The sequence below is a fragment of the Nannospalax galili genome, unplaced genomic scaffold (assembly GCF_000622305.1).
Source record: "Nannospalax galili isolate Female #2095 unplaced genomic scaffold, S.galili_v1.0 scaffold1055, whole genome shotgun sequence".
In the NCBI taxonomy this organism is placed as follows: domain Eukaryota; kingdom Metazoa; phylum Chordata; class Mammalia; order Rodentia; family Spalacidae; genus Nannospalax; species Nannospalax galili.
In genome coordinates, this window is record NW_008337140.1 from 1,125,051 (window position 1) to 1,140,088 (window position 15,038).

The 15,038-nt window shown below is 41.0% G+C and overlaps 1 protein-coding gene across 2 annotated transcripts in view; it reads left to right on the plus strand.

Moving 5' to 3' along the window:
• The window catches only part of Thrap3 (thyroid hormone receptor associated protein 3), a 52,550-nt gene that overhangs the window by 21,701 nt on the left and 15,811 nt on the right, over nt 1-15,038 (plus strand). For both annotated transcript variants that reach the window (XM_008832141.3, XM_008832140.2), the window contains one exon: nt 9,435-9,602. In XM_008832141.3, coding sequence (XP_008830363.1) covers nt 9,466-9,602 — 137 coding nt within the window. In that variant the 5' untranslated portion in view covers nt 9,435-9,465. The remainder of the gene's footprint in view (nt 1-9,434; nt 9,603-15,038) is intronic.

A 15,038-nucleotide genomic window follows, 5' to 3' on the forward strand; every position in this document is an offset into this window, starting at 1 on the left:
CTCAGGAGAAAATGTCCTAAGTTGTTTACACTGAGGATATAGTAGTAAAAAAAGTTGAAATCAATGGCCTTCAAAACTTGCTGTTAATTTTTTTTTGATGGGAATCAAATTAGGTAGTCTACAAGAGCAGTCAGTGCTCTTAACCTCTGAGCAAGAACAATCAGTGCCCTTAACCTTTTGTTTGTTTTCTAAGACAGGGTTTGGCTGGCCTTGAACTCAGAGATCTACTTGCCTCTGTCTTTGAAGTGTTAGAATTAAGGTATGCACCATCACAGTTTTTAAAGATTTATTTATTTATTTTAGATTTGTTTTATTTTATGTGTATTCCTGTATTGCCTGCATGTGTAGGTAAGAGCACCCCTGTGGTGCAATGCCCTTGGAGGTCAGAAGAAGCTGGAACTGGAGTATGGACAGTTGTTAGTTGCCATGTGGGTGCTGGGATTCGAACCCAGGTCTTCTGCAAGAACAACCAGTGTTAACTGCTGAGCCATCTCTCCAGCCCTAAAGATTTATTTTAAGCTGGTCATGGTGGCCTTTAATCCCAGCACTTGGGAGGCAGAGTCAGGCTGATCTTTGTGAGTTCAAGGCCAGCCTGGTCCACAAAGGGAGTTCCAGACAGCTGGGGTTACAGGGAGACCTTGTCTCAAAAAAAAGACAAAAAAAAAAAGATTTATTTTTAATTGTATGTCTCTCTGTATCTCTGTGGGTATGTGCACATGAGTGTGGGCCCTTAGGACTGGAGTTATAGGTTTTGTTTTGTTTTGGGGGGGTCTGTTTTGAAACAGGGTCTCCTAGTAGCCCCAGCTGGCCTGGAACTCACTGTAGACCAGGCTGGCCTTGAACTCACAGAGATACGCCTGCCTTTGCCTCCCGAGTGCTGGGATTAAAGGCATGTGCCACCATGTCCAGCTATAGGTGGTTTTAAGACACCTGACATGGGGACTGGGAACCAAACCTGAGTCCTATAAGAGCAGTATACTCTCTTAATGGCCACACCATCTCTGTAGCCTCTAGTTTAGTTTTTTGAGGTAGTCTTTCCATGTAGCCCAAGCTGACCTCTAACTTGTTAGCCTCTTGCCTTGGACTTCATGAGTACTGAGATTACAGGCATTTGCCCCCATGCCTGGCATTATTCTACACTATATTGTACTATACTTATTTTTGATAGTACTGGGTATTGAACCTAAGGCTTCCCTTGTGATAGGCAAGCACGCTGTGGCAAAGTTATATCCCCTGTCTTTATGTGTCTAAGTGCATCACGTGTGTGAGTGCCCTGGGAGGCCAAAAGAGGCTGTAGGATATTCTGGAACTGGAGTTACAGACAGTTGTTAGCTGTTATTTTAATTTCTAAGTAATTTTTATTGATTTGAAGGAATGAATAAAGGTAATTATTGTTAGCAAAGGTTTGTCATTGTATTAGTTACTTGTCTCATTGCCACAACAGAGTAACTGACAAAAGCAACTCAAGGAAGGAGAAGGATTTATTAGATTTATAGTTGCAAGTTACAGGCGATGTACTCTTACGGCATGGTAGGAGCAAGAGGCTCTAGACCCTCTGTAGCCATAATCCATATACAGAATAATGACTGCTTGTGTTCAGCTCACTTTTCACTTTTCATTCAGTCTGAGACCCCAGCCTGTGGAATGGTACTACCACGTTTAGGATGGGGCTTCCCACCTCATTTAATTTAATGTGGATAATCCCTTATAGACATGCCCAGGGATTTTTTTCCTATGGTGATTATAAGTTGAAAAGATTAACTATCACAGTCATTATGCTCTTAAATTGTTTAGTGTTTTCATTAGTGTAAAGAAAATTTAAAAAGCTTTACATGCTGGGTGTGGTGGCACATGACCTTGCCTCCTTCTCTCTCTGGCCCCAGAGAGGTGGAGAAGAGCGGGTGCTTGAGAAAGAAGAGGAAGAGGAGGATGATGAAGATGATGAGGACGATGTATCAGAGGGCTCAGAAGTGCCTGAGAGTGACCGCCCCGCAGGTGCTCAGCACCACCAGCTTAATGGCAAGCGGAGTTCTCAGAGTACGAAGGAAAGGGTCAAGGATCCCAGCACTCGGGAGGCAGAGGCAGGCAGATCTCTGTGGGTTCAAGGCCAGCCTGGTCTACATAGTGAGTTCCAGGACAGCTGGGGCTAACAGGGAGACCTTGTCTCAAAAAGACCAAAAAAAAAAAAAAAAAAAAAAAAGCTGCTTTACAAGCCCCAGATTCCTGTTTGGAAATCAGCCTGGAAAAATTTATTGCTTTTCTGCCCTACTGTATTGTGTGCTCCATGGAAATAACATATCACGAATTTTTTCCTGCCTTTGGAAGTTACTGGCAAGTAATGGGGCCCTCTTCTTTTAGAAGGTAAACAATGAAGAGTTGTTTGCCATGTGATAGGCCCAGAAACTTATTCATATACTCTAGAGCAGGAAGGAAATGTGACCTCTTGCTTGCTGGCTGTGCTGGAAAGAAGTCCCTTACCTGATGGGACTGTGTAGCTTTTGGCACTTCACTTTTCCCAAGTGAAGTTGGTGTGCTGCCTAAATTGTTTCAGGTAGATCACCTCACATGATTTTGGTACAGTCTGAAGGTGAGTGGCAAGGGTGGTTAGTATCAGTATTTTCGGGTAGCCTGGTTAGGTTTTAAAAGAGAGTGGGATATGATGTGAATCTGAAATTATTTCTTCCACTTTAAATTTCAGTATTGGTGGGATGGAGGCCAGATGGGGGATTCTCTTTAAAAAGCAAAAGGCTTAGCTGTTACCACTTAATTCTGGTTGTTCTGTACAGACTTGAAACTTTCTTGTTGGTAATAAAGAACTGATCATTTTATTTATTCTTTTTTGTTGTTGTTGTTAGAACTGATCATTTTATTTATCCAAAAGTAAAAACATATGTTCCACAAAGTAAACATTTTGGCTTACTTCAGAGTATAAGATTAGTTTCTATAAATTGCTCTCATTTACAGAACCTGGATGCCTGGATCTTTGTTTTTGGTGCTGGTTATGAATTTCAGCATAAGAGAAATCATTCTGCTGGGTGTGGTGGCACAGGCCTTTAATCCCAGCACTTAGGAGGCAGAGGCAGGCTGATCTTGTGAGTTCAAGGACAGCTGGTGCTACGGGGAGACCCTGTCTCAAAAAAAAAAACAAAGATCATTCTACCTTAGTCCTAGGGGTGTTGAAAAAAGAAGAGAAAAAAGGAAGGAAAGCATTTTTGCATTAGCCAAGCAGGAGGCCAAAGTAACATCTGTTATTAGTTGATGACTCTTGGCTTGGAAGGAGGTAAGGGATAGGATGGACTCTCCCTTCCTGCTCTTCTCTCATTCCCCACCCACTCAGAGTACAGGCCATCTGGTAGCTTTTGGAGATGGAGCTCTGTTAGTTTCAGAGTTGGGGCCCAGAATGACTAGCCATAGTGAGTCACAGTTCTATTGGAAAGGAATTAGCCCGTTCTGAAATCTGAGATGACAGATTTTTTGTTAGGGCGTTTAGTGTGAATTTTTTGAGATAGGGAACTTGGTGCAACAGTGTGTCACTAGAAAAGGAAGACTAGATTGACTTTGGAGGACTTGGAATTGAGCCACCATAGTAACTGGCTGAGTATTTTCCCCATTAACAAATACCGACCGACTTGTCATTCCTTAATTGCTGTGCTTTGTTCATTTTAATTATTCAATTGTTTTAGTGTTTGAGAGAAAAGGTCTAATTCTATAACCCACCCTAGCTTGGAACTTGCTGTGTACTGGCTTTAAACTTCAACTTCCAAGTGTGAGATTGTAGGCAGATACCACTATATCTGACAGTTTTCTTTGTGTGGAAATAACTTTTTCTTTTTTAAATATTTTATTTTATGCGTATGTGTGTATTGCCTGCATGTAGGTACGTGCACCCATGTCATGCAGTGCCCACGGAGGACAGAAAAGGCTGTCAGAGCCCCTGGAACTGGAGTCAGGGACAATTGTTAGTTTCCATGTGGGTGCTGGGAACCAAACTCAGGTCTTCTGCAAGTGCTCTTTACTACTGAGCCATCTCCATAGCCCCATAACTTTTTCTTTTGAGACAGGATCTTTGTCTGCATCCCAGGTTGGTCTGGAACTCCAGTCATCCTGCCTTAGCCTCCTGGGTGCTAGAAATTGCAAGTAGATTTTTCAAAAAAATATTTTTTGAGCCAGGTGTGGTGGCTCATGCCTGTAGCCCCAGCACTTGGGAGACAGAATTGGTGGATCTCTGTGTGTTCAAAGACAGCCTGGTCTGTGTAATGAGTTCCAGGCCAGCTGGGGCTACAGGGAGACCCCCATCTCAGAAAGACATAAAAATATTTTTTGATTTGTTTTTATTTTATATGTATGAGTATTTTGCTTGCATGCATCTAAGCGCACCATGTGCATGCAATGCCTACTAAGGCCAGAAGAGGGCATCGAATCCCCTAGAACTGGATTTGTAGTTAAGCTAGTTAAACTTGATGTATATGGGTGCTGGGAACCTAACCTGGGCCCTCTGCAAAAGCAGCCAGTGCTTTTAAACACTGAGCCATCTCTCCAGCTCCACAAATAGATTTTTTAAAAATGTCAGAACAAGGTAGATACTTGATATCATATTAAAATGAAAGAATTGTCAAGTATATCTGTAGTCTCAATTACTTAGTAAGCAGAAACAGGAAGATTGTTTGAGGTCAGAACTTCAGGGCCAGCCCAGACAACATAAAAATAAGTAAATAAAAGAATCAGTACTATTAATTTGTGATGTGCCATTTTTTTTTTTTTAATTAAAGTCAGTCAGGCATGGTGCCACATGCCTTTAATCCTAGCACTCAGAGACAGAGGCAGGCGGCAGGCAGATGTCTGAGTTCGAGGCCAGCGAGTACCAGGCCAGCTGGGGCTACAGGAAGACCCTGTCTCAAAAAGACCAAAAAAACCTTCAAATTAAAGGAAATTACTTATAAAATCATTGGCTACAAAAATTCTGTGAAGTGGGCCGGGCATGGTGGCTCACATCTTTTAATTCCATCACTTAGGAGACAGAGGCAGATGGATCTCTGCAATCAAGGTATACTTAGCTAGTTCCAGGTCACAGGGAGACAAAACCAAAACAAACAGTTCTGAAGTAAGAAATGCTCTCATCTGTCTGCCTTTGCCTATCCCTTTCCAGATCATCTGTCATCTGATTCTATAGAGGTAATGTTATCCCTGTTACCTGTTGGATATTTTCTTCTGTAGGTTTTTTTGTGGGTTTTTGTTTTGTTTTTGTTTTGTTTTTTAAATGTGTGTGTGTGTGTTTGAGATTAGGTCTTGCTGTATAACTCGGGTTCTCAGACTGGCCATAAACTCAGAATCCTCCTGCCTTAGCCTCCCAAGTGCTGAAATTACAGGCGTTCACCCACCATGCCCTGTACTAGATTATTTAAAATGTTTAGATATAGTTGATCTTTCTGAGATAGGGTCTCCATGTGGCCCCTGCTGGGCTGGAACTTATTATGTAGGCCAGGCTGGCCTCGAACTTGCAGAGATCCAAGTGCTGGGATTGCCACAACGCCTGGCCTAAATGTTTATATCTGTATCTGTAGGTTATTTTTAAAGCAAATTCTACTCACTTCTGTAGAATTAAATATTTAATAAAATTTAGGAATTTCAGTACTTAGCTCCTGAGCAAGTTTGATTTTATAGCATGTGAAGAATTTTTTTTTTTTTTAAGATCTTTAAGCATGAGTGCATGCATGGCTAGTCCGTCCGTCCTTCCTTCCTTCCTTCCTTCCTTCCTTCTTTCTTTTTTTCTTGTCTTTTTGAGACAGGGTCTCTCAGTAACTCCAGCTGGCCTGGAACTCATGGAGATCCGCCTGCCACTGCTTCCCAAGTGCTGAGAGTAAGACATGAGCCGGGCGTGGTGGCACATTGTCTGTAGTCCCAGCACTTGGGAGGCAGAGGCAGGTGGGTCTCATATTTCTGTGAGTTCAAGGCCAGCCTGCACACATGAGCTGTTTGATAGCAGAGTGTATGTCAGAGAGGCCTGTGATTATTTCTTCAGGAGTTACTGGTGGGATGCGAGTCTTGGAAAGTGTTACCCTAGAGATAGAGACCTCAGCTGCTTCTGCTGCTGTTTCTCTTTCCCTCTTCCTTTTACTGAGGAGGGGAAGGAGGTCCCAGGAGGAAAAGAATAAAATAGTAAACATGTTTAAAATTTCACCTGAGCTCTGCTTTTCTACCCAAACTATCCTGAGGCAAACAGAACAAAAAGGGAATGCTGTTTTAACTTTAGGACTGGTAGATTTTGTTTTACTTTTTAGATACTGGAACATATCATATAGTGGAGGATGACCTTAGACTTCTGATCTTGCCTTACCTCCTCAGTGCTAGGATTTATATATATGCATCACCATGACACATTTATTTTGGTTGGAAATTTGTCCTTTGAGGTTTAAATAAAGCCATAGAAAACTTGTATAAATACAAGATGGAGTCAAAAGACATTGCAACTAAAGGATTGTTTATGAAAAAAGGACTTTCAGGCTTAGTTGACTATGAGCTCACCCCACAGCAATGTGTGTTGTGGCTTCCAGGAAGAGAAACCATATAGATACATTAGTAGTGCGAGTTCGGTGCATACACACACATACAATCAGTTGGTGTTATTGTCCAGAGGACTTGGAATCCTCATTAATATAATGCTTTGGTGGGGTTTATTTCATTTTTTGTTACTGGCTTTTTTTTTTTTTTTTTTTTTTTTTTTTTTTGAGGCAGGGTCTCCTTATAGCTCCAGCTAGCCTAGAACTTACCATATAGGTCAGACTGGCCTCCATCTCACAGAGATCCACATGCTTCTGCCTTGTACTGGGATTAAGGGCACATGTCCCACCATGTCTGGCCTAATATGATACTTTGGAGTACAGCTACATTTTTGTTTGGAGGTTTAATACATGACTAGATATTTTATAATGCTTTGGACTTTAGGTTACCTGCAGTTTTTTGTGATTTCAAAATGATGTACCAGGACTAGAGAGATGGCTCAGTGGTAAAGAGTACTGACTGCTCTTGTAGCAGACCTGGGTTCAAATCCTAACACCCACAAGGCAGCTAACAACTGTCTGTAACTCCAGTTCCATGGGGATCTGACACCCTCTTCTGTCCTCAGGCACTGCAGGACACAGGACAGGTGCATTTACAGAAATGCAGGCAATACACTCATAATTTTTTTTTTTAAGGGTGTACCAGTGTGTATTTTGTAGACTCTAAAGAAGCACTGCTTTATTTAGGAAAAATTCTGAAGATGAAAATACATTGTAAAGGCAGTATTGATAATTTTAAATAACTCAAGGCGTGGTGGCGCATGCCTTTTATCTCAGCACTTGGGAGGCAGAGGCAGTCGGATCTCTGTGAGTTCAAGGCCACCCTGGTCTACATAGTGAGTTCTAGGACAGCTGGGGCTATCAAAAAACAAAAATTTTAATAACTCAAGACAAATGGGTTACCATCTGTCTGTATTCCCAACACTTGGCAGACTGAAGCAGGAGTGCCAGGAATGTGTTAAATAGCCAGGGCAATATAAAAAACCTTGTTTTAAAAAACAAAGCCAGGCATGGTGGCACATACCTTTAATCCCAGTACTCCAGAGACAGAGGCAGGCACTTCTCTGTGAGATTGAGCCTACCCCAGTCTACATATAGAATTCCAGGGCAGTATTTGCTACAGGGAGACCCTGTCTCAAAAAAATCAAAAAATAAAACAAAACAAAAAGAAAAACAAGGGCTGAAGGGATGGCTCAGCAGTTAAGAGCTCTAGTTGTTCTTGCAGTGGACCAGTGATCAGTTCCCAACATCCGTATGGTAGCTAACAGTGGTTTGTAACTCCCAGTACCAAGGGATCAGACACCTTTTTCTGACCTCAGTGGGTATTGCATACATGTAATAACATGTGATACACTTACATGCACACAAAACACTCATCCATAAAATTTTAAAAATTAAATGTTCTACATCTTTTTTTTTTTTTTTTTGGTCTTTTTGAGATAGGGTCTCCCTGTAGCTCCAGCTGTCCTGGAACTCACTATGTGGACCAGGCTGGCCTTGAACTCACAGAGATCCTCCTGCCTCTGCCTGCCGAGTGCTGGGATTAAAGGCATGCGCCACCACACCCGGGTTCGTTTTTTTTTTTAATATTTCATTTATTATTTTTATTTTATGTGTTTGCCTGTATTGCCTACATATAGGTAAGTGCACCTGTGTCGTGCAATACCTGAGGACGACAGAGGAGGCTGTTGGATCCCCAGAACTGGAGTTACAGACTGTTGTTAGCTGTCAATGTGGGTGCAGAGATTCGAATCCAGGTCTTCTGCAAGAACAGTCGGTGTTCTTAACCGTTGAGCCATCTCTCCAGTCCTCTAAATGTTCTACTTCTAAAAAGCAAGACTGGGTGCAGTGGCATGTGCCTGTAATCCCAGATATAAGAGAATTGCTGCACGTTCAGACCCAGGCTGGTCTGTGTAGTGAATTTCAGGCAAACTAGCACCCTATTCTCCTAAAACAAACAGTTGGACTTGGTTACATACATCTTTAATCCCAGTCCTGGGAAGCAGAGGCAGGCCTCCTCCTCTGAGTTTAAAGTCAGCCTGGTCTACATAGTGAGTTCCAGGCCAGCCAGAGCTGCAGATAATTATTTGGAAAAGATGGCTTATGTCATTAGTAAAGTATCTTTATGTTATGTTATATGGATGAAATGGGCACTTTATTAAATTAGAAAATTAGTGACCATTATTTACAGATAGACAAATACTTATTTTTCCAAGATGTGGAAGTAAGTAAGTAGAGAGTTTATTAGAACTTTGAGTATTAAAATTTGAACGTATACCCAAAATCTATAGAGGGACTATCTCCTTGCATGCAGCCCTGTGTTGTGTGGTCTTCATAGTGTCACAGTGTGTTAATAGCTTAATTAAAAAGCACTAGGAATCAAACCTTGGGCTTTACACATACTGGGCAAGTGCTTTGCTACTGAGTTTCATCCCTAGCCTAGGACAGTGACTTCTGTTAACACTGTTTCTGTTATATTCTGTTGTTTATGGATGATGTACACTGGTAAAAGTCAATTGACTAAAATATATAATGAAAAAAGTCACTGTATCTTTCCATTAAAAAATTTTTCTGGCCCAGTGTGGTGGTGCATGCCTTTAATCCCAGCACTTGGAAGGCAGAAGCAGGTGGATCTCCCTGAGTTCAAAGTCAACATGGTCTTTTTTGAGACAGAGTCTCCCTGTAGCCCCAGCTGGCCTGGAACTCTATGTAGACCAGGCTGGCCTTGAACTCACAGAGATCTGCCTGCCTCTGCCTCCCGAGTACTGGGATTAAAGGCAGGTGCCACCATGCCCGGCTAAATTTTTTTTTTTAATGCCCAGAGAAGTTCAGATTTGCTGAAGGATTCATACATTTGTTTGAATGTATTTTCTTTAGGTATAATTGAAAAGTGACCTTCTCTTCAGAAATGTCAAAAACAAACAAATCCAAGTCTGGATCTCGTTCTTCTCGCTCAAGATCTGCATCCAGATCTCGGTCTCGTTCATTTTCGAAGTCTCGATCCCGAAGCCGATCTGTCTCTCGTTCAAGGAAGCGAAGGCTGAGGTAAGGGGGTATGGTTTATATATTGAGATAATCATTGTGTTGGTGTGGGTTTTGAAGGACTTTGGTCAAACTTTCTGTGCCTGTCATGTTAGAATGGACTTGAGGTATAGTAAGATACTCCAGGCCTCTTCAACTCAAAGCTAACCCTGGTTGCCAGGTTGCTTAGTTCCTCTTCTTCAGCACATATTTCCCACTCACTTTAGAAGAAAGCATTATTTGATTAATCAACAAAAAAGTAACCAAGAGGATTAATAGTATTAAACAACATTGCATTGAGGAGAAACCATAATCCACTAAAATCATTAAATTTGAGATTTACCAGAGGTCATTTGTATATATCTGTTGTGCTAGTCTTCGACAAGGTGCATTTAACAGACACATCTTAATAAAACTTAACTATGTAAAAGTGCTGTAAACACCATCAGTTTTATTTTGCTAAATATGAAAATGATTTTTTTAGTTTATCATGAATACTCTTTTTTTCTTTTAATGTGTTTGAGTGTATTGCCTGCATGTATGTGAGTGCACCCGTGTTGTGCAATGCCGCGGAGGGCAGAAGAGGGCTTCAGATTCCCCTGAAACTGGAGTTAAGGACGATTTGTAGCTGCCAGGTGGGTGCTGGGAATCGAACTCGGGTCCTCTGCAAAAGCAGTCAGCCCTCTTAAACGCTAAGCCATCTCTCCAGCCCCCATGAATACTCTTAAAATTTCAGTTTTCATACCTTCAGTAGAAGTCCAATACACTGTCCATTGTGCCACAGAGCCACATTTTTGTACCTTTGGTAAACATCTCCATTTCAGTTATGTTTTAAACAGATGTCAATCCCAGTATCATCATCATTTTTTTGTTTTTTTGAGACAGGGTCTCCCTGTAGCCCTAGCCTGCCTGGAACTTTATGTGGTTCAGGCTGGCCTTGATCTCACAGAGATCTACCTGCCTCTGCCTCCTGAGTGTTGAACTTACTTGATTTGTTAAGTCAGGTTTCTCATTAATTGACAGCAGGTTGTGCCATCTCTCCTAACTCTCCAACATTGAATTTGAGATTCTTATGTCTCAAGCTCCTAAATGCTGGGATTTAAGTTAAAATATTTCGGTTTTCTTTTGTGGATTGATAAAAACCTTTTAATGCATAGAATTTCATATGTGAGTTTGGGAAATACTGGTATAATACTCAAGCGGGGGATCTTTGCAGTTTCTTTTCTTTTTCTCCCCCCCCAACGCCTTTTGTGTGTGTGTGTGTGTGTGTGTGCGCGCGCGCTGGTAAGGAAATAATTTTGTTTATCCTCTTGGAAACTGCTGTTTACTTCAGATAAGTAGAGTCATTTTCTTGGGAGAATTTATCATGAAGTTAAAAGTTAGATGAATCTGTTACTAAAGTTTTATTCTGGACGGCTTCTGTAGTTCTGCATTACTTCTAAACATTATTAAATGTGTGTTTGGTAATGTTTGTTTTCCCTTTCCAACAAAAGTACATTAATTCTTGAATGGAATCTGGGAGAAGCCAGCCTCAAAATTAATCTCAGACCAAAAGGTATGCATAAGTGCTGAAGAGGAAAGCTGAGAGCTACTGAATGTTTATGTAAGGCCATGGGGTGGAACAGAGATTTCTCATGAACCCTGCCTTGCATCCAGCCTTGATTTAGGTGGCTTAAATCTTATTTTCAGCTTATTTGGTTCTGAAAGGTACCACTTTAAAATTTAATCCAGTGAATGGAAGCTAAATAATTGATTCAAAGCCAAGCATGATTGTACAGCCAAAGCTAAACAACAAAATTGAACCGATCAAATTGAAAAGTGTTAACCAACTCTGAAGCAACTGGAATTCTGGGCAGATCTTTTCTCCTGATTCTACAGATTTGGTGTGGCCATTAACTTGAGAAATGAAGAAACAGTATCTTAAACAGGCAATTTTCTGGGTAGGTCTTAGAGCCAATTTATGTACTGTCTTGTACTAGAAGAGTGTTACTTCAGGAGAATTTTTTTTCCTCAAAAACATGCTTTTATATTTGACTCTATTCTGATCTCTGTTTTTAAGAAACAGATGAGTTTGCCATTGTATGCTCAATTTTTCTTTCTAGTTTTATCTGTTCCATGTTTTTCCTCCCTTTTTGTTTTCCCCTCTCCTACAAGGAAAGTATCTATCCTGAGAGTTTGAGAAACCATGCCTTTACATTAACTAACTTCTGAGTTCTACAGAATTGGAGAAGGTTGACTCTCCCCCTCCCCCCCTTCATTTCACAGACTGTATCCTTTCCAGTGACTCCTTAAATAACTTCATTTGCAATCTGCAGGGCCTCATGTTCATACATCCGCAGTGACTGCAGGGTGCCACAGGGCCCTCCCTCACTAGTAATTGGTAACAGAAGCAGCAGTAGCCCTAAGGATGGGAACATGAATTACACCCTCCTTAGTGCTGGTGGTGGATCAAGCATAGCCCTTCAATGGGGTCATCTTCACTTTCATAGCCTGCATCTGCCTCTCCTTTCTTTTCTTATATTGTTACTGTTTCCAAATGAAAAGTATAGAAGGTAAGTTTTGTTTCTGTTTTTTAAGTTGTACTTAAATAGCAACCATTAACAATCAGCAATTTGATGCATCTTTGCTGGTTGCTCATCTTCATAATATGGATAAATCTAAGAACAGTAGGTAATTAATGCTGGAAAACCGGACTATTTTATATTCGTATTAAATGGATTATGTTTCTCCTTAAAAGTACTGTTTTATTTAGTTATCAAATTATTAAAGTAACAGCAACAAAACTTGGCACATTTGCTAAATGGAGATAGAGCAGTGGCTCCTCCTTATCATAGGGGTTGTGGTCCTAAGATCCTGTATGTCTTAGACTACAGATAGTCCTGATCTCTGTACATAGTGCTGTGTTTCTTCCTGTACGGAGCTTATTATAAAATTATAAAGGTTAATAATAAAAAAGCCACAGAAAGAGATTGACAGTAATAATAAAGTAGAGCATTTATAGCAGTATATCATAATAAAAGTTTACTAAAAACTAAAGAATTGGGCTGGCAAGATGGCTCAGAAGATAAAGGAGCTTGCCGCCAAATCTGATGACACAAATTTGATCCCTGGGACCCACTGCACACCTCGTGGAAGGAGAGAACTCTTGGAAAGTTGCCCTCTGACCTTCTTATGGGCACTGTGGCATGCATGTATCCACACATACAAAACACACAAAGCCAGGCGTGGTGGCACATGCCTTTAATCTCACAGTGATTCCAGGCCTGCTGGAGCTATAGGATGACCCTGTCTCAAAAAGACCAAAAACAAAACAAAAAAACAAAAACATCAACCAACAACAACAAAACCCACCACAAATACAAACAAAACAAAAAACTTTTAAAAAGTTTGTGTATGAATATACCTTTGCTGCATTAGAGTTCTATATTTTTTTTAAATTTATTTTTTAATTAAAAGAAGCATTTCATTACAACAGCATTAACCTATTCAATAACATTTTTCTGAGCTAGGGTACATCTCTTTCAAAATTGGCTGTACATTTCTAGGTTTACAGATGAAGTATTACACTTATATAATCTTTTACTCATTATAAACTCTATAAGACATAAAAGATCAGTTAGTGGGGCTAGCAGGATGACTCAGCAGTAAAGATACCTGCTACCATGCCTGATGACCTGAGTTCTATCCCCAGGACCCATGTGGTAGAAGAAGAGAATCAGCTCTCACAAGTTGTCCTCTAACTCCACACGTGGGCCATGACACGGGCACATACACATACACACACAGAGCCTCCATACTCTGCTATCCCTGCCACTGTCCACTGTGCTATCAGCACCCCCATCCATTCCCCCTATCTGCCCTTCTGGTAAATCTAGTCAGCCAGAGGTCGAGAGTTCTATATTTTAAAATAAACACACCACTTGTCTTCAGGATGTGTATGCTATGGGTGATAACTTCTGTATTTGGATGCCCTCTTGTGGCTCTTCAGTGAGATCACACATGCATAAAAATCTTTTTAGGAACAGTGAATAGGATCAAAGTGTGCTATATAGTTATAAATGTATGAAAATGCCATAATGGAATCTGTTACTGTATACAATTAAAATATGCTAATAAAGAATATAGCCAGGTATAGTAGTACACACCTATAATTCTAGCATTTGTGAGGTAAAGGCAGAGGGATCACTTTCTACTACATAGCAAGTTCAAGGCTAGTCTGGTTCATGAGACACTATCTTAAAAAAAAAAAAAAGACCCCATCTCAAAATAAATTTAAAAGGGGCCTAGGGTTATAGCTCACTGGTAGAGTACTTGCCTATAAGACCCTCGGTTTAACACCAGTATGGGAAGGGAGAGCACTTGAGTTAAAAAGCATGTCCTTTTCATTTCATACATTTTCCTAAAGCTTTTTTAGTTTTTAAGTTGCTAATGATCAAATCCAGTACCTTAACACATGCTGAATGCTCTCCCAAGGGGCTACAGTGAGCTATGTGTCTTTTAAATTGATAGTTCCTGCGGTTGGCTAAATAGCTCAGCAGGTAAAGGTGCCTGTCGCCAGACCTACTCACTCAAGAGTTCAATCCCTGGGACCCCCCCATGACAGAGAACTGACTCCTGAAATTGTCCTCTGATCTCAAGACATGCACCCTGGCATAAACACCCCCCAACCTCACCCTAATCCCAAATCATCCCTAATCTAGGGTCTTGCTTTTCAGAGTTTCTTACAGCCAATCAAAACCAGGAATAATAAGTGGCAAATTCCAGAAAAACAATTCCTTTAGGGAAAACCCCCCCACATTTAATTCTTTGTATGCTTTATTCGTGTGTATGTTGGTTTGTTTGTTTGTTTGTTTTGTTTTTTGGTCTTTTTGAGACAGGGTATCTCTGTAGTCTCAGCTGGCATGGAGTTCCCTATATAGACCAGGCTGGCCTTGAACTCACCAAGAGAGCCGCCTCTGTCTGCCTCCTGAGTGCTGGGATTGAAGGTATGTGCCACCACACCTGGTTGGTTGTTTTGAGATTAGGCCTCACTGTGTACCCTTGGCTGGCCTGGAATTCACAGGCATCTGCCTGCCTCAGCCTCTTTTAAGTGCTAGGGTTAATGTACCACAGTGCCTGGCTATATTTTGTGAAAATTGTTTTGCAGTGTTTACTAGTAATATTAGCAATTTATGTTACAATTGACAGATTAATGGCATTCAAGGACTTAAGTGAATTTTTGCATCAGCAAATATAGTTTTAGGGGACCTCTTTTTTTGGTCTTTTTTGAGACAGAGTCTCCCAGTAGCCCCAGCTGGCTTGGAACTCAGTATGTAAACTAGGTTGGCCTCGAACTCAGAGATCTGCCTGCCTCTACCTCCGAAGTGGTGGGATTAAAGGTGTGTGCCACTACCCCTAACTCAGTCCCCCCTCCTCCCTTTAAAATCTTACTGAATCTAATTAGTGTTGCCTTCATGCACA